General features: G+C 62.1%; 1 protein-coding gene across 1 annotated transcript in view; it reads right to left on the reverse strand.

Moving 5' to 3' along the window:
- The window catches only part of ACOT7 (acyl-CoA thioesterase 7), a 90,158-nt gene that overhangs the window by 3,637 nt on the left and 67,961 nt on the right, over positions 1-18,560 (reverse strand). The window contains exon 8 of the mRNA XM_032636438.1: positions 12,150-12,334. Within this exon, the coding sequence (XP_032492329.1) occupies positions 12,150-12,334 (185 nt within the window). The remainder of the gene's footprint in view (positions 1-12,149; positions 12,335-18,560) is intronic.

Below are 18,560 nucleotides of genomic sequence, written 5' to 3' on the forward strand. Positions count from 1 at the left end.
CAGAGCTGGCCGACAGCCCCGGGAGAGAGAAGCCGGCACAAAGGCCCACCTCACGTGCGAGCTCAGTTACACAAACGTCCAGAACAGGCAACTCGACAGAGAACACAGATTAGTGGTGGCCAGGGGTTGGGGGAGGGATGAAGACTGGCGGTGTGCTGTGTCTTTTGGGTTTTTTTTTAAAGAAATGCTTGCATTTCTTTCTTGCTTTTTCTTTTTAAATAATTTATTTGTGTATTCATTTTTGGCCACGTTGGGTCTTCATTGCTGCGTGCGGGCTTTCTCTAGTTGTGGTGGGGGGGGCCACTCCTCGTTGCGGTGCGTGGGCTTCTCATTGCAGCAGCTTCTCTTGTCGCGGAGTACGAGCTCTAGGAGTGCGGGCTTCAGCAGTCGCGGCTCGTGGGGTTCAGCAGTTTTGGCTCACGGGCTCTAGAGCGCAGGCTCAGTATTTGTGGCGCGCGGGCCTAGTTGCTCCGCGTCATGTGGGATCTTCCCAGACCAGGGCTCAGACCCGTGTCCCCTGCATTGGCAGGCGGATTCTTAACCACTGCGCCACCAGGGAAGCCCAGGTTATACATTTTAAGCAGGGGAACTGTACGGCGTGTAATTATATCTGAAAAGCACCCCAGAGGTACAAGTGCCATCCTAGTTCACAGAAAGTCAAAGGGAAGGTTCAGCGGGGCGGTGCCCCACCCAAATCCGGGCACATGACGGAGGGGCACCAGGGCCGGGTGATGCGCTCTGAATTAAACCACGCACTTGCCCTGCCGCGGCGCCCGGGCCTGGATGCGTGCACTCCCCACGAGCACACAGACCACCCCCTGCGGGACCCTGCCTTGGGGAGCTGACCCGCTAGCTGACCACACATGGGAAAAGAGGCAGCCGACGCAGCACTAGGAACGTGACAACGGCAGGGACCAAAGACAAAGGAGAGCAGAGTGAGGTGGTCTCGAGGGCCAGGTCCTGGAGAGGGTTCCTGGGAAGGCGTGCAGGCACCACCCAGCCCACGAGAGTCTGTGTAGCAACCCAGGAGGGGTTCAGAGCTGTCACGCTCCCCTCCCACCAATGAGGACGCGGGGCAGAGGCTGAGGCTGAGCTAGCGACAGCCGCTAAGTGGCAGAGCCGCAGTCTGAGCTGCTGCTGCCCTCCAGACCAGCCTGTGTTGATGGGCTCTCGGGGCGGCCCTGTCGGTGGGCAGCAGGGCACGCAGTGGCCCTCCCGTGTCACGCTGGTGACCCTCCAGAATGAGCCTGGAGCCCCCTGGGCCTGCAGCGGCCCAGCCCCCCTGGCTCTTCTCCATCCGGGAGGGGACAAGCCGGGGCAGGGGTGCGTTCCTGTCCCAGCCTTGGAGCCAGGCGCGTCCCCGAGAAGCTGCCTGGGCACTAGAGGCGAAGAGCAGACGGGCACTGCGCCTCCCCCTTCTGCCAGGTCCTGTGAGTGCCAGCGGGCCACATGCAGCTGCCCGAGCGCCCTCCGGATCGCCACACACACGAACAAAAATGCCGGCCCTTCCATCACATTTGGGGCCACGACCCCCATGCTCTCCGCACACTCACGAGGAATGCCCTCTCTAGGTCATAAGCTCTGGGAGTGAGTGGGGGTGAATGTCTGGGGGGAGCACAGCATCTAGAAGCCAGGGGAGGACCACGTTGGGTCCTCATCAGGGCCGGTTCTCGGGCAGCGGGCAGGGTGGCCACTTCCGGGTCGTGCCCGCACAGGGTGGGCACCTCGTCTGCTTCCCCTTGTCCCACCAGGCCCTGATGTGTGTCACCCTAGATGACTGCAGCTACTCACCCCCTCAGCAGCCAACGAGCCACCACGTGTCCAGAACGGGTGCACCAAAGGCTATGAATTCTCTCAAAGCATGACCTGAGGAGGGGCCGAGGCCAAGGTGCAGGTACAAGACAGGGTACATTCTAGTCTCTGCTCAGTGGAGGGAGGGGCCCGCGCCCAGCCCTGGGCCTCAGAGCTGCTGCCCTGAGTCTCTGACGTTCAGTGTTCTGCAGCTAACTCATCAGCCAGGAGCTGCCCTCAGACAGACCTCACGCCGCCTGATGGTGGATGTACAGGCAGCTGGCCAGCTGGAGAGCGTGGCCAAGCCATTTGCCAGGCCTGGGGGGGAAGGAGCCAGACGAGGGCTCATCCCTCTTCTTGCCTCTGGGGACGGCTCTGAGGATTCGGTGCTGCTACCGCAAATGCTGACGGTCCTCCTCACTGGCCTGCCCTGGAAGGTGCCCAGCGAGGGCACACGTTTAAGAAGACAGGCCCTGGCCGCCACCCTAGGGGGAAACAGAGCCAGAGATGAGCAGAGCAGCCTCTCTGCGGAGGTGGGCGCCCTGCCCTGCTGGCTGGTGGACACTCAGCCTCCCCAGGGCCACGAGCTCTGATAAACAGCTTTTCCTGGCCAAGTGACTAAGAGGGTCCACCACTTCCCTGCTGGGCACGGAGCTGATAGAACGAGACAGATGGCTCCCGGCACGCGGCCCCGCCCACGGCCCAGCGGCCGCCTCCTCACCTCCTCGCAGTCCGTCTCCCTCCATCCGGCAAAGTAAATAAATACGTAAGTTGTTGGCTGTTGCTGTTTTTAATGGGGGTTGGAGGTGACGGGGAGAAGGGGAGGACAAGGCTCCTCCATGGGAAATCACATTTTCCCTCAAGCGCCTGAAGCTGTTGGCAGGGAGGAGGGCTCACGACCCCCCCGCAAGTGGCCCCCTGTGGGTATGAAAAAGGAGAGGTGACGGCAAAGGGGCCCACAGGCCGCTCAAGGCGTGGTGACCCCTGTTTACCTGCCTGGTGGAAGGGACAGTGGAGGGGTGGTGAGGACCACAGGGTCACAGGGACCTGCTGTGTGGCCTCAAGAGACGCTGCCCGCCTCCCCAGGGCCAGGTCCTCCCACCTGTAAAATGGGGTTCTCAAGGAGGTGACGTGGCAAAGGCTGTCTTGCAGTGCCAGTGCGGGCCGCTGTCCGCGCACGGCAGTCACACCGCGTGTGCGCGCGCACGTGCACGCTCGTGAACTACTGTCATCACGAATGGCCTCAGAGACCAACTGCGCTCCTGTCTGCCGACCCATAGCCACTGCGCTGGGAGGAGGGCGAATGGCCCTGGGCGTCACCTTAAGGCAGCTGGGCCTTTGGAACGTCACACAGCCCCAGGGACGTGGGGGTGAGGGGAGGGTCCCAGGGCCGGCCCCTCTGTGCTCCGGGCACCCCGCTGGCTCCCACCCGCCGGCTGGCTCCGGGCCCCCGGGCCTCCGATGTGCATCTTCTCCCCCTCTCCCCCACCCCACCGCGCTTCCTGCCAACGCTGTCTTCCGGGCTCCCGTCAGTGCAAACCAAATGTTTTCCATTTTGCATTTTCTGTGCTTCCAGAACACACATTTGGAACTTGGCAGGGAGGGTGAGTGACTAAGTTCCACCCTCAGTAAAATCAAGAGCTTGTCCTTTTTGTAATTAACGAACGTCTGGTGCGAAGAGGGTTCCCAGTGGTGATATAAACAACTTCCTGTGAGCCTGAGGGACGGCAGACCTTCTTTATTAGGAAGCCATGCGGCACAGCCTCTCCGGTCTTCATAACAGGAGACGAGAGGGATTGTGGGACAATCACGAAGGCAATTAAGACATCCTCCAACTACTGGGGCCCTTCGGTTGTGGCGTGGCGAGGGGCTCTGTGCATGGTGGTGTCCAGGAGTCCCCAGCCCCACAGGCAGCTGTGTCCCCCAAGGGCAGCTCCACCTGCAGACCCCGACCCCAGGGGTGCTGGGCTGGGCACCCGGGAAGCCGCCGTCCGGGGGTTTAGTTCCCAGCGGCCGCAGGCTGGGTCTCACCGCCACCGGCGCCAGCATACGCAGCCCCAAGCCTCCAATGATGGGACCGCCATGGGGAGTTGTAGACACCCTTGCCAGGGGCTCCCCTCACCCCACAGCACCAGCTCAGCCCCTGAAATCACTGCCCTCGTGTGCGGTCACGAAATTCCCCTGCAGAAGGGCCAAGAGGAGGCTATTGGAAGAGGCAGGGAGCTCGGGGCGCTGCCTGGGAAAGGGCAGCGACGGGTACCAGTCTCCGCTGGGAGAGGGACACAGGCCCTGCTCACAGCACTGGCCCCTGTACCAGCTCTGTGGACACGGCTGTCCACACCAGACGACAGCTATAAGGTCCTCACCGCCTTTTTCTGAGCCCTTCCCACGGGCTGGGCCCCGGCCAGGGGCAGCGTCCTCACTGCAAGCCTCTGGCCCTGCGTGTGCTCACTCGTGTCGGCGTCTTCCCCTTCCCAGCACAGGGCCTGAGACACGGCGGGGCCCAGAAGGCGTCTGCTGAAGTGAACGAGCAAACCAACGGAGACTGCGGCGAGAAGGCCGCATCAGTGTGACGTGTGTTAGTCTGCTCGATGGACTACATTCAGGGCTACCTCCGTCCCCAAGCAGCTCCAGAAGGCTCAGAGCACCCAGGGGCTCGGCAGGCGCCTGCGCTGGTGACAGAGGCACAAGGTGGGGCGTCCGGCACACCTAGGGGTGGCACACCGCCTCCCGCCCCGATGAAGCCTCTCCTCTCCTGCTGGCAGGGCCGGCAGGCCGTTCTCCGATTCTGTGTGTGCACGTGAGTGGGGAGATCTGCTGCGTGCTTCCTCCCACTGCGGGGCTCCGGGGTCTGTTTCTCCTTGCATCTTTGAGCTCGGGGTTCAGAAGTGTCCCGTCCCTGGCAGGCCTTTGCCAGGGGACTCCACGCCACCTCACAGAGAAAGCACAAGGCTGCCAAGAAGCCACGGTTCTCATCGTGGTGGGGCGGCCTTGTGGTCCACCCCAGGACACGCCAGGCACGAGCTCACCCTCCTGAAAGACCCTCTCGGGTCCTGCGGCCGTGGCCCTTGCCTGGGCCCAATGACCTTCACAGTCCTCTCCCCAGCTTCGAAGTCACCTTCCAGGGGGGCCACAGTGAATCAAGGCTGTCCCGACTCTAGCTGGGATGCTCCTCTTTCCGCCGCACCCTCTGCCCACGGGCCCTCTTCCTGCAGCCGTGTTCTGGCCCCATCTGGGGTCAGGCCTAACAGTGCCCTTGAGAGCCTGCCTCGGGCCTTCACCTTCTATAGCAATCACAACAGCTGGGGCCACCTGGATTTGGAGACACAGCACCGAAGCAACAAGAAGCTGATGTTCCAGAGGTAGAACCTACCAACGTTTTAACGAGAAAAAGTGTGTCGTCGGTGCATTGGGCGCTCTTCTGGAGAGCTGACTGTTGAACTTGAACTGAATGTTCTCCAGAGCACTACTGTTCCACAAAGAGGCCAGCCCAGAGCCGTCAGGGACACGGGATCTTCAGGAGACGTGAAGACGGGATGGGTTAAGAAGGTCAGAGGAAGAGTCTGGGGCTCATGGCAGAGCAGAGGTGAGAGCCAGGCTGGCGGGGGCAGCACCCCCTCATCACACCCCCTGTGGTACCCACACCCCTGGTTCCAGGGGCAGGTGGGACTCACAGGCCACTACAAGTTCCCAGACGCCACCCATTCAGGGGACAGGAGCAGCTTCAGGATTTGGGCATTTCCCCACGACAGGCAGACTCCCTGCTAAGCACCCAGAGCCGAGGGAGGGAGAGAGGACACGGGCTCAAGAAGCGTCACGTATGTTCTAGTCCCCGACTCGCTCCTGTGACGGGCAGCAAGGGCACAGCCTCCCTCACTGACGTGGCTCCCCGGACCCTTCCTGGAACAGACGAGTCAGTCCTGCTGTGCTCCAGTCTGAGTTTCGTAAATCAGGGAGCAAGGAGAAATCATTCCAGCACACCGAATGTCTGGGACAGGGGGTGTCTCCCCAAGCCGTAGGGCCACCTGGGGCCCCCAGCCCAAAACAAGCCCCATGTGAGGGCCCTCTTCCCTTCCCTGGGGGTGGGATGTATGTTCCTTTCACCATATCAGGCTGTAAAGAGCAGGCCTGGCCATGGTTGCGGGAGGTGGTGGCTGCCCCTTCACCTCCAGGCTCGGGTTCCCAGGATCGAGGAGCTGCCCACTGCCGGAAGCCTTGGCCCCGTGCTTCCTCTTCGGTGCAAAGCAGCGAGGAGCTCTCTGGTTAGATCACGGAGATGGTGCCGAGACCACAGAGGACCTGCCGGCCTGGGGTGGCTCCAGTGGGGAACGGAGGCTCAGAGACCAGAAGGGGCTGCCATGGCCAAGAGGCTCAGGGGTCTGCTCCAGGTCGACTCCGTGGCAGGGCCGGCCACTGGACTCTGGGCGAGTCCCTGCCCATCACTGTCACTGTGGCCTGTCTGTGGGCTCGGACAACCCACCCTGACACCCACCAGGGAGGCGGGTCGGCATCTTGTGAATACGCTCAGCCGCCTCCCCTGGGACCATCGCTGCTGTGGGCACCGGGGGCATCCACCCTGCCGGCTCCCTCCCAGTAGACAGAGAGTGGCCTCGGCGGGCACCTGGCCCTAGGGAGTGGGCGCTCAGGAAACCTGGCGGCGACTGGCCCCCGAGGGTGCCCTGAGGTCCGGGTGTGACGCACAGTGGAAGCACTCACAGCTGAGAAAGGGCAGAAGCACACGTTTTGCCGTGTTCCTGGCGGAGCTCCACCGGCTGCGAGAGGGAAGGCCGGCTGCCTCCCCGACCTCCTCACTGCCGCCGCTTTCATCCCGACTTGTCACTTCAGTGGCTGACGACGGAGGCCCCAGGGTCCAGGCCCCTGTCCTCTGCACGCCAGCTGTCCGCGTGGACCGGGAGGCGAGTGTCTACAAGCAGTGGCCAAGACCCCCGCGCCGCAGGCCGCTCTGTGGTTTGGGTTTTCTGGGAGCCAAGCAAACCGGCTTCGGAAAGACCCTGCTCCGCTGCCTCCACGCGCCGTGGCCATGCCGCTCGGCTCGCTGGGGAAAGCATTCCTATTCCAAATGACCCACAGAAGCAGCTGTGAACGTGCTCTCTCAAAACCCACATCGCCTGCGTGCTTGCGATGGAGCCCAGGCTTCTCCCTTGTCGAGGGTGCGACCTCTCCCGCACGCGAGTCTCCTGGGGCCTCGGGGGCTGCAGCGCCCACATGTGAACCAGAGAGAACGGAGGCCGGCCTTGCGCCCAGGACGGGCTTGCTCTGGCTTCAACACGGTCTGTCCATCGGGTTCTCACGCTTCTGGAGACTGAAAAGGCTTCCCACACCCGGGCTGGAAAGTCGCCCATGGGAGGTGCTGGGGCCAATCTGGGGTCGGGTCCCAGGGAGCCACCTCGGGGTGTTCCCCCACGTCCCTCCGTACCACCTCTCCAGAGCTGGAAGGTGCTGTGGGTCTGTCTGCCACCCCCGAGGTCAGAGGGCACGGCCACAGGGAGGCGTTTAGAAGGAGGCAGGGCCTGGGCCTGGCTGGTTCTGCGTCCCGCGCTTGCCTCCTCTAATAAGCAGCCTGGAAGTGCCGGCAGCTGCCGGGCTGGGGCGCGGTGCAGTAGGCCCTCCCCAGCATAAAATATTCATCAAGAAGAACTCCAACAGCTACGCTGCCTTCCATGTCAGCCGGGCCCTGGGGATGGGAGCTAAAAATAGACAGGAGGATAAGTGCTGACAGCAGGGGTGGGGAGGGCTGAGCCCCGACGCGGGCACACGTGGGCTGAGAGGCAGACAACTGTGGTGTCGGTGGTTCCCAAGCAAGCGCCGCAGAGGCTGGGCTGGAGGCTAGGGAGTCTGCCCCACCCCCCAGAGGCTATTTTTATCCATATTGGTGGGCCCCAGGACACCCCAGTGAAGAATCAAAGCCCATCTTTAATTAGCAACAATAGCCTGGATCGACACGCAGCCGGCCAGTGGGAAGATGTGGCCACTGCCAACCACCGGCCCCTCAGACCTGGGAATTCGGTTACCCTCCCTTCCCCTTCATTCAAGCAGGTGACTTTCCCCTAACCCCCTGCAGCCCCTCCTGCACCGACCCCCCCGAGCCCCAGGTCCCTGTGTTTCTGGAAAGGGCACAGACAGCCCCCAGGGTTCACAGACCAGCCCGGCACCATGAGAGTGTCCCAGCTCTGGGAAGGTCACGGGCTCCTCCACAAAGAGCTCTCCATGCAGACTGGAGCCCGGGGCCAGAGGCTCTCCTCCCTGAGCCCGGACTGCTGCCCCTCCACCCTGGCTGCGGCACTGGTCTCCCCAGCAGCCTGAGCTCTGGGGTTGTGGGCGGGCAGAGGGGGTAGCCATAGAGAGCTCCAATCAGGCCCGAGGCAGCTCCTGGGCTCCTGGGCGGGCGCACACTACAGCCGGCTACGGCCGGAATGCAGACCTTGCCGGGACACCCTGTCCACCTGCATGTACTCTGTGGGAGCCTTTTCAAAATGAAGATGGTCCCGACTCCTTGGCTATCCTTGGTCTCAGGGCCATTTGGGGTGGCCCGCAGGCCCCACTCTCCCTCAGCTGACGGTAGAGGAAAGGGCTCGGACAGCCGTAAGGCTGTCCTGGGCCGGGCCTGCCCTCTAGCAGTGGGGGGGGGGGGGGCCTCAGGTGTGTCCCTGCCCCTCCTCTCCCGCTACAAGAGGCCAGCTCGGCCCCCAGCCCTCTCAGTTCCTTTTGCTCTCTCTCCCACCAACTCCAGGCCGGTTTCCAGGCAACGGCAAAGAGTCTCTGGGTCATGGGGTGGGCGTGGGGAGTAAGGCTTTATCCAGAGAGGGGAGGGAAGGTCATCAAAGGAGGAAATATCTGAGAAACGGTGGAAGGAGCTGCTGTCGTGACCATCTGAGGGAAGGTGTCCAGGCAGAGGAACAGCAAGTGCAAAGGCCCTGAGGCGGGACTGAGTTTGGGATTTGAGGAACAGAGGTGGCCGGCCTGGCTGGACCCCGTGCCCAGGGCAGCGAGGAGCCGCTGAGCTGCTGAGCGGTTCAGGCGGGAGGCAGCCAACGCAATTCTGTTCTGAAAAACTTGCCGGGATGCAGCACAGAGTCAGGGTGAGGGCAGCAGGAATGGGGGAGGGCATACAGCTTGGGGCTGAGCGGGAGGGAGGGCCAGCCCGGTTCCCAGGCTCACCGGGAGGGAATCCACCAGGAGGAGTGGGAGTTTTCGGGGGAGGCGGCTGGGAGACAACGGTTCAGTTCGGAATGTTACATTTGAAATGCCTGCTGAGACCCTGTGGAGAGAGGCAGCCCATATGGGAGAGTAAAGCAAGGAGGCCCGGGGCCCGGTCCCAACCACCCAGGGAGGGCAGGGTGCAGGTTGGGACCTGTCAGAGCCCCATGTTTCGGGGCCATGGGGTGGCCATCTGCATACTCAGCCTCAAGGAGGCGCCAGGGAGAGGAGTGTTCCTGGATCTGGCCACCCTGCTGGAGCCTGGAGGCTGGGCAGACGGGGGGCACAGAGGTCAAGGGCTCGCCTGTGTGGGGCGGGACTTCAGCTTCCAGGAGGGAGATGTCCCCCGGGGGTCCTGTGGCAATATGGAGAGAGATGGAACAAGGGTCTGGGGGAGAAGGGGGGCAAGCCTGCATCTGGGGGCCAAGAGGAGCAGGCAAGGTTCCCAGAGGAAGGGGTCTGAGACCCAGGGACACGTGGTTGCGAAGGTCAAGGCAGGAGGAGGTCAGGCCGTGGACAGAGGTCGGGGGGACGCGCGTGCGTCAGCCAAGGGGCTGAGGCGGCTGGAAGCCACCCTGCTGAGCCATCAGGATGGAGGGCGGGATGGCACCCCGGTCCTCGTGGCCCAGGGCCCCTCCTGGGGGGGCAGTGGTGGAAGGTGGGGAGGAGGAGGGACGCAAGGCCGGGGGCTACAGCACTGGGGACTCGGGAGGGAGAGGCCGAGGCTGCTGGACCCTCCACCCCTCCCCAGCAGCCTGGGGTAGTACATGGGGAGGCGACGGTGCAGAGCCTACCTGAGGACGGTGCCCACCCTGGCTCTCCTTTCCTTCCTTCCACACGGTGAAGCCCCCCATCCTTTAAGGCCACGTTCACCAACCCTGCCCTGTGCAGCCTCCCCCCATGCCCCCCACCCGACTCACTGGAGCCCCAGCGTGGGGACCCAATGCCAGCGAAGAGCGAGTAGGGGGTGGCCCGCAGAGGACGGGGGAGGGACAGGAGAGGGCCCAGCGGGCAGCTGAGGCTCCTCTGGCCACGGCAGGGGCCTTGACGATGCCAGATGTCTCCCCCACCAAACCTAGGCGCTGCCCCTGTGGGCCCGCGAGGCCCCAGAGAGGAGCGGGGCTGGGGGGTTAGCATCTCTGCGGCTGGGGGGTTAGCATCTCCGGCTGGGGGGTCAGCATCTCCGTGGTGGCAGGCCGGGCGAGCGAGCAGGGGCCTCGCGCCCGCCTGGATGAGGAAGTGCTCCGAAATGCAGTATGTTTATCCTTACGGAGGCTTCCAGTACGTGCTCTTTGCCAGGAGGCACAGGAGCTGCATGGGAGCAGGGGCCCTGGGAGGCTGGCGGGGGGCCTGAGTCGCCTGCCAGTCGCTTCCACACAAGCGTCAGGTGCTCGAGACCCTAACCCCCGGCCCCTCCCCAGGCTTCTCGGCTCCGCACCCACACCTCAACCACCGCCCAGGGTTCTGGCTTCCTCCTGGCCCCCTAGTGACAGACTGGCTCAAGACAAACCAGGAGCAGCCTGAACGGAGGCTTTCCTCTGCACCCAGGCTCCCGCGGACCGGCCGTGTGACCTTCCCCAAGTGCCTCAGCCTTGCTGGGCTGAGGGTGGCCGAGAGAAGCAGGCAGAGGACTCAGAACCGGCGGGCACAGGGCCGCCCTCCAGGAGGGGGCACTTACCCCGACCGGCATAGGTAAGGAATGTGTGAGGCTCGTAAAGCTGTCATCAGCCTCAAGGGGAATCTGGAGGCATCGTTCATTCATTCACTCGTTCATTCCTGCATCCAACACACAGTCGCCCAGTGCCTCTGAGCTGGGCCTCCTCGCCACCCTGCCCTCCCCGCGCCCCGCCTTGACGCTGGCCGCCTCAGGCTCCCCGACTCCCAGGCTCCCCGACAACTAGCACGCGCCAAGGTGTTGGGATTACAGCTCCCACGACCGCCCAACACGGCCCCCTGCCCCACTGGCCTTCCTGGGGGCTCCTGCCCACTCCCCAGGCACCACTTCACGTCCACCCCAGGTGGAGGCCACCGGCCCAGCGCGCTCCCCCAGCTCCCCCGAGCGTCCACGCCGCCTGCCTCTCCTCCTGGGATTGGCTTCAGGCCTTGCACACAGCAGGATTCATGCATTTTCCCAACCACACCCACTAAGTGCCAAGACTGTTCCAGCCCCAGTGAGCCACTAGGAGCACATGTGTTCTAGTTCGTGAAGCTCAGTCCAGTGGGGGAGGGACAACCGGCAAATGAGCAGCTCCCACAAGCCGGGGGGCTGATGCTTTGGAGAAAGGCAGGGCAGGGACGAGGCCAGACCGTGGATGGGGGTCTGGCGTGCGGCGGGTGTGAGTGGGTGGGAGCCCCGGAAGTCTCCGGGGATTGTGGCCTTGAGCGCTGGGGGCCCGCGGGCGTCGAGAGCTGAGGAGGGGGCCGGGGGCGAGAGGGAGGGAAACCCTTACATGTTCAGTGAATCCAACCTTCTCTTTTCCAAATTAAGAAAATGCTAGTGACTCACCTGTGCCCCCCGCCACCGCCCCCGCCTCCGCAGCCTCTTGGGTTGTGGAGCCCAGGACGGCAGCCAAGCAAACCCTGCTGGTGGCTGAGACCTGCCAGGATCCACGCCTGGGCCAGAGCCCCCAGCTCTGCTCCTGGTGGCGGCTGCCAACCTACCGCTGCTCTCTGCACACCCAGGGCAGAGCCTGGCTGGGGAGCCAGGGCGGGGAAAGGCCACGAGGCCCAGACGCCCAGCCCCGAGGTGCAGGGCTCTAGCTTGGCCCCATGATGAAGGACATGCAGGCCAGGGCCTCCCCAAGAGCCCACCCTGGGAGGGTCCTCACCCCCACTCTAGAGCTTGTACACGGTGCCAGGACCAGCAAGGCGGCGTGCTTATCCCACGGCAAGGAGCTCGTGAGGGGCGCCTCTCACCTTGTCTGCCCAGTCCCTCCCCCACAGTCCACGGGGACGGGGCCTCACGTTTGACCTGCCCCGCAGCCAAGGTCGCTGGCCCCTCAGGAGCTGAGCAGACCCAGCTGCCCAGAATGGATTCATTGTAGCTCCGTTTCTCCTGGGAGCCCAGCAAGCGCCGAGGGGGCTGGCCCAGCAGCGGGCCAGCTGCCCCCAGGGACACACGGGCCAGAGGGGCCACTCACCACGAGCTGGGGCACAGGCAGAGACTTGCCCTCCTGGCTCAGGGACACATAGGTGAAGAAGGCACTGGCGGCCCGGTAGCGCTTCTGGGAATTGTCCACCACGGGGTCGGAATCCACCAAGACCTCGATCTCCATGGACTTATTGCTGGTGAAGGTCACGCGCCCAGAGATGGTGATGACACAGCCTGCGGAGCACAGACAACGGGTTAGGGAAGCCTCGACCCAGGGCGGCCAGGCGGCTGGGTCGGGCTGGGCAGGGAGGGTGCAGAAATCAGCAGTACCGAGGATGCTGGAAGACACTTGGTTAGACAGCACAGACCATCCTGCTAACTGCCAAGACATCACAACGACAGCACATCGGAGCCCCCTGAGTGTTCACCTTTCTAGCTAGTGAGGGGGCGTTTCCTTCACTCACGGAAACATTTAGAGCCGAAGGGAGCTTGGTGGCCACCCAAGCGTGGGTCTCTATTCCCCGGGAGAGGCAGCGTCTGCTGGAAGGATGCTTCCGGTGAGCCCTGCCCCTCGGGGCCCGCCCCCAACCTGCTTTCAGATCCCTCCGCAGGTTAAGGACAAATCTGCACTGTCCGTGCTTTGGCCTTACTTGTGCCACTGGAGCCACACAGCTGCCCCACCAAGTTGCTCTGAGCCCCGCTAAAGAACCTTCCTCCACCCTCCCCGGCCCCACCCCCCCACCCCCCAGCTCCCTGGCTCCAGCGTTGCCGATGCTGGTCAGAGGGCAGCGTCACATGCACCATCAGGCCAAGCTGCTGCGCTGACCGTGGCCCTAAGTGCCCCTGGAGCCACTGTCTGCACTTCAGCCCACGTCCCCCTACCCTCTGTGCAGGTGGGACTGCGTCCGTCCCGTCAGGCTCCCCTCCCGGTCAGTGTCGCCCACTGGGCCAGCGCTCTGCTCTGAGCTGCGGATCTGCCCTCCGACAACATCCCTGCGGCCCTGCCCATGGTCAGAGTCTCCAGGTGCTCCCCACCTCCCACACCAGCAGTTTCCCTTGTAGACAGTCACACGTTCCTGTAACACTGTCGTGGGGGTCCTGCTCTCCCTCCACCCTGCCCCAACCTCTCTGCACTCCCCATGCCCCTGAGTCCTGAACATCTACCCTAGAGCATCCCTTCTGCCCCCGCCCTCCTGGTCACGGGCTCCCAACTACCACTGGCCTTGGCCTCCCGTCCTCGACTTCATCTCGTGGAGCCCAGCTTTTCTCGTATAAACAAGCTGCCTCACGGGGTAACCATGGGGCTGGCATGAAACGAGCCAGGTGCCGAGGCTCCTGCCTGGTGGCAGGAGGCATGCAGTGCGGTCATTACCGCCAGCAGTGCTGTTTTGGACCCTGACGCAGCACTATTCCTTTCCACTGACGTGGTCAGGACCACCATCCCAAATGCAGCCTGGTTCTGGGCTGAGCTCAAGGAAATCCCTGGCCAGGCCTGACCGGCGCTGACTGCAGGGACCTTTGAACACCCCGGGAACCCCAATGTCCCAGCTCCATGGAGACAGGCCCCCACAAAAGATGTTTAGAGACCAGGAAGACAGACAAGTTGGGGCAGTGTGTGGCTGTTAGGGTGGTGAGCGCGTGGGCAGGCAGAAGCGGGAGCGGTTATCCATGGCATGCAAAGTGCCTGGGCCCACCCTGGGAACAGCCCCCACACGGCCCACACGGGCCGCTTCCAGGGGAGCAGGAAGGGGAGGTGGGCATCCCCAAGGGTCTCCAGGCGTCCCTGCCTGTCCCCATCATGCCAGCCCCAGTGCCAGCCAGCACCCTCTCACCCACGACCAGACAGAAGACTTGGGGTCCATGAGCTGAGAGGCAGGGAGGGACAAGACCCCCCATCAAGAGGAAACCCGCCAGAACTCCCTGGCTAAGGGGCAGGGATGCGGGGGCAGTGAATTCAGGGCATTGCAACACTGACCGTTTGTTCAAAGAACAAATGGAGGGCTTCCCTGGTGGCGCAGTGGTTGAGAGTCCGCCTGCTGATGCAGGGGACACGGGTTCGTGCCCCGGTCCGGGAGGATCCCACATGCCGCGGAGTGGCTGGGCCCATGAGCCATGGCCGCTGAGCCTGCGCGTCCGGAGCCTGTGCTCCGCGACGGGAGAGGCCACAACAGTGAGAGGCCCGCGTACCGCCAAAAAAAAAAAAAAAAAAAGAACAGATGGAAACACACCCTTGCTTTGTCTCCTGTGCAAGCCCCCCCACCAACCACGTGGCTAATCACGTCTCATTTCGGGTAGAAATCCGAAGAAACTTCTAATCAAAAGTGGTTTCAAACAACAAAGAAGTTGATTATGAGCATTAGACACAAGAGGACGCCATCCTGAGTGTCACTCATGGTAGGAGACAGAGTGACCGCTTCCTTTTTAAATTTTTTGGCTGCGTTGGGCCTTCGTTGCTGCGCGCGGGCTTTCTCTTGTTGCGGCGAGGGGGGGCTTCTCTTGTTGCAGAGTGCGGGCTCTAGGCGCGCGGACTTCAGTAGTTGTGGCACGTGGGCTCAGCAGTTGCGGCGCACAGGCTTAGCTGCCCCACAGCAGGTGGGATCTTCCCAGACCAGGGATCGAATCTCTGTCCCCTGCATTGGCAGGTGGTTTCTGAGCCACTGGACCACCAGGGAAGTCCCTGGTCACTTCTTAAAAGTCGTGAAAACTTCAATTATAGCCAAAACACCAGCCTCTTCACCTCTCAGAGATGGTGACATCTTTATTCTCACAGCCCACAGTCTTTATTTACCATTGGCTGGCCACCACGGGAAGGTGCTTGAAAGCTGGAAGACGGACTAGGTCATTGAGGGCCTGGGACCTAATTTGAAACTGACAAGGACAGACCCCCGTGCTGCTGAGGGCCTCCCCTTCCCTGACCCTTGGCTCAGAAAGTGCACTCTGGGGTCTGTGGTCATTCGCTGGGGATGGGGTGGTCAGAAGCACCTCAGGGCAGCCCCAGCCATGTCCACGGTTCGTCAGCTCCCAGATGCTGGGAAGGCTCCCACCAAATCCCTCACCTCCTGCGCCTCGTCCGCTCCCACCACCCACTGCAACATCACTAGGCTCCCCCAACATCCAAGAGTGTAGAGCGGCCAGTCCACAGTCCACAGTGGTGGAGGGTCCCCAGCAATGGGTCCCAGCTTTGTGGGAACAGACACCTCCACCCCACAGAGCCCACGCCGCCCCTGCCCCATTGCCCAGCCCGGTCCACCCTCTCACGGGGGTGCCCCCCGTCGCTCTCTTTCTAGAACAGAGCTCCTCTCCTTCAGGGTATCCAACCCATCTGATGGCCTGTCTGATGTTTGCCTCCCTCCCAGCTGGGGAGCCCCACGAGAGCGGGTGCCCCATCACGCCTGAACCAACGTAGCCCCATGTGGACAGCGGGCCACTGCAGACTCCAGCCGGACGGGGACACTTGTGTAGACACTTCGCCTCAACTAGCATCGTGGCCGCCCTCAGCCCGAGCAACCCAGCAAGGCCGGGCTCTTTCCACCCTCCCCTAGGCACAGAGGTCCGAGCCGGGACACTGGGGCCCATCTGAGCAGGGGGCGACCCCAGCTCGAGTCTAGCTTGGTTGCTGCTCCCTTTGTCTCAGAAACTGCCAGAGCAGGCCCGACCTGCCACGAGGGCCGGTGGTGAGATGCGTTCCGCCCTGACCGCGTGCTCCGAAGTGCCGCGACGCTGCCTGGGGACTTTCCACTAGGCCACACATCCACATCCGCCCACAGGGTGACTAGTTTATTTAAGAGTGGGGTGACTGGGGCTTCCCTTGTGGCGCAGTGGTTAAGAATCCGCCTGCCAATGCAGGGGACAAGGGTTCAAGCCCTGGTCTGGGAAGATCCCGCATGCCACGGAGCCACTAAGCCCGTGAGCCACAGCTACTGAGCCTGTGCTCTGCAACAAGAAGCCACCGCAAGGAGGAGCCCTGCACGCTGCAATAAAGAGTAGCCCCCGCTTACTGCAACTAGAGAAAGCCTGCGTGCAGCAACGAAGACCCATCGCAGCCAAAAATGAATAAATAAATTATATATATATATATATATATATATATATATAAAAGAGTGGGGTGACCTGCTCAAGGGGAGAAACAGCATCTCCTGGTGGCACTGGGTGCCATGTGCCACCTTGGACGGGGTGGGGTGTTGGGGCCACTCCGGATCCAGGAAGGAGGCCAGGAAGGGACCACCCAGTTTTCCTCTGAAGCAGGGACAGATTAGCCCTGACACAACCAGACAGTCCCCATGAGTGTCTCCACGACAGGCAGGCTCTCTGAGCCCGGAGCAGCCCCCCAGGGCCCCCAGTTCCCTCAGGCTACTGGGCCCTGGGGAGGAGCCTTGGGGTCCTCGAGCTCTGGGGTCCAACAGGCCTGGGCTTGAACGTGGGCAGGGGCAAGCCAGGAACCTGCTGTGCCTCGGTCTCCTCATCTGCAAATGGGTGCAGGAGTGGCCGTCTCTCGGGGGAGGTCACTCCCGCATATTAGGTTGTCTGGACAGAAGCCCAGGACAGTCATTTCTGGTGGGGTCTGAGTGCCCTTCTGCAACAGCCCTCCAGGGAAAGGCGTCTCAAACCCAAAGGGAGAGTTTGCCCTCAGAACTCCCTGTTGTGTCTGCAGGGGGTGAAAAGAATCGTTCCAGGGCTTCCATGGTGGCCCAGTGGTTAAGAATCCACCTGCCAATGCAGAGGACACAGGTCTGAGCCCTGGTCCGGGAAGATCCCACATGCCGCAGAGCAACTAAGCCCATGCACCACAACTACTGAGCCTGCGCTCTAGAGCCCGTGTGCCACAACTACTGAGCCCGCGTGCCACAACTACTGAGCCCGTGTGCCACAACTACTGAAGCCAACACGCCTAGAGCCTGTGCTCTGCAACAGGAGAAGCCACCGCAATGAGAAGAAGCCCACGCACCGCAACGAAGAGTAGCCCCCACTGGCTGCAACTAGAGAAGGCCTGCACGCAGCAATGAAGACCCAATGCAGCCAAAAATAAATAAATTAAATAAATAACGAGCTTATGGTTTCTTTGTCAATATAAGCCTAATAAATTAAAAGTGGAAATATTAAAAAGAAAAAAAGAATCATTCCAACAAGGTAATAATAAGCAGTGACATTTAAAACAAAGCCCTCCCTTCCCTTTTCTGTTTCTGCAGCAGGCACATTTACACTGGGCAAGAAGCTGCTTCTAACGCTGCCTAAATGAATAAAATGGGTGACTGTCTCCGCGAGGGAGTTCCAGCTCTTCAGCTGGTGAAGAACACGGCAACGAACCCCTGCCCCTCCTCCCTGGGTCCCCAGGACATTAGCAGTTGTGCAGATCCGACACTGAGGTGCGACCACCTCCGTGGCGGCCCACAGGGGAAGAAGGCCTGGGTCACAGCTCAGCATCCCCAGCATATGAGCCTGCCTGAGAGGCGGGTACTCAGCTGCGCTCACGGGGACCCCAGCTCCAGTGCAAACGCTCTACGAGGGGCAGGGACGAGCCTGCTGCCTCCACGCTCACCCCTAATCCCCGAACCTCAGAGATGCCATGTCCTCGGCTGGGAGGCTTGGGACAGAGGGAGAGGCACTTCTTTTCATGCTGCCTTGAAACCCCAAGAGCTGAGGGGCCCCTTGTTCTTCCGAGTTTTCTGCCAGCGTCCTGTCCACAGGGCTCACAGGGTAAGACACAGGGCAGGGAAAAGGCAGAGCGCAGAAGTGGGCTGGAGCCCTACCTGCCTCTCCGTGTCAGCTGGAATTTACTGTGGCAGGTGGAACGGGGGCCCCCAAAGACGTCCATATCCTAATCCCAGAACCTGTGAAACTGTTACCTCACATGCAGAGGGACCTCACAGGTGTGATGTGGTTAAGGATTTTGAGGTGGGAGCTTAGCCTGGATCACCAGGTGGGCCCCAGGTCATCACAGTGGTCCTCACAAGAGGACGGGAGAGCCAGGAGCCGTGGCAACAGACGCAGGGTCAGGGAGAGGCTGCCTGCTTTGAGAATGGCGGATGGGCCACAAGCCAGCGAATGCACGTTGCCTCTAGAAGCTGGAAAAGGCAAAACACGATTCTCTCCTAGAGCCTCCAGAAGGAACGCAGCCCTGCTGACCAAGGAACAGCATTTTCATTTTATTCACTTTTAATTATAATGGAAACAGCCACGTGTGGCTACTGGCCGTTGTGGTAGGCGGCATTGGCATTGAGGGGCTCTTGCAGGCAAATCTGACGTAACCAGAGGACAGAACTGCTGGGAGCAGAGACTGAACTGTCTGCCTCTGGGTGTCCAAATTCAGCAGGAAAGGGGGCCCCTGGGCTGAGACCGATGAGGGGGTGACGCGAGCAGAGCCGGGCCTTCCTTGGACTGGACGCCCCTGACTGCGAGAACCCTCAGCCCTGTTTCAAGCTGCTTGATGAAGGCAGGAGTTTCACACACAACTGCGGGGGGG

Source organism: Phocoena sinus, chromosome 1 (genome assembly GCF_008692025.1).
Source record: "Phocoena sinus isolate mPhoSin1 chromosome 1, mPhoSin1.pri, whole genome shotgun sequence".
In the NCBI taxonomy this organism is placed as follows: domain Eukaryota; kingdom Metazoa; phylum Chordata; class Mammalia; order Artiodactyla; family Phocoenidae; genus Phocoena; species Phocoena sinus.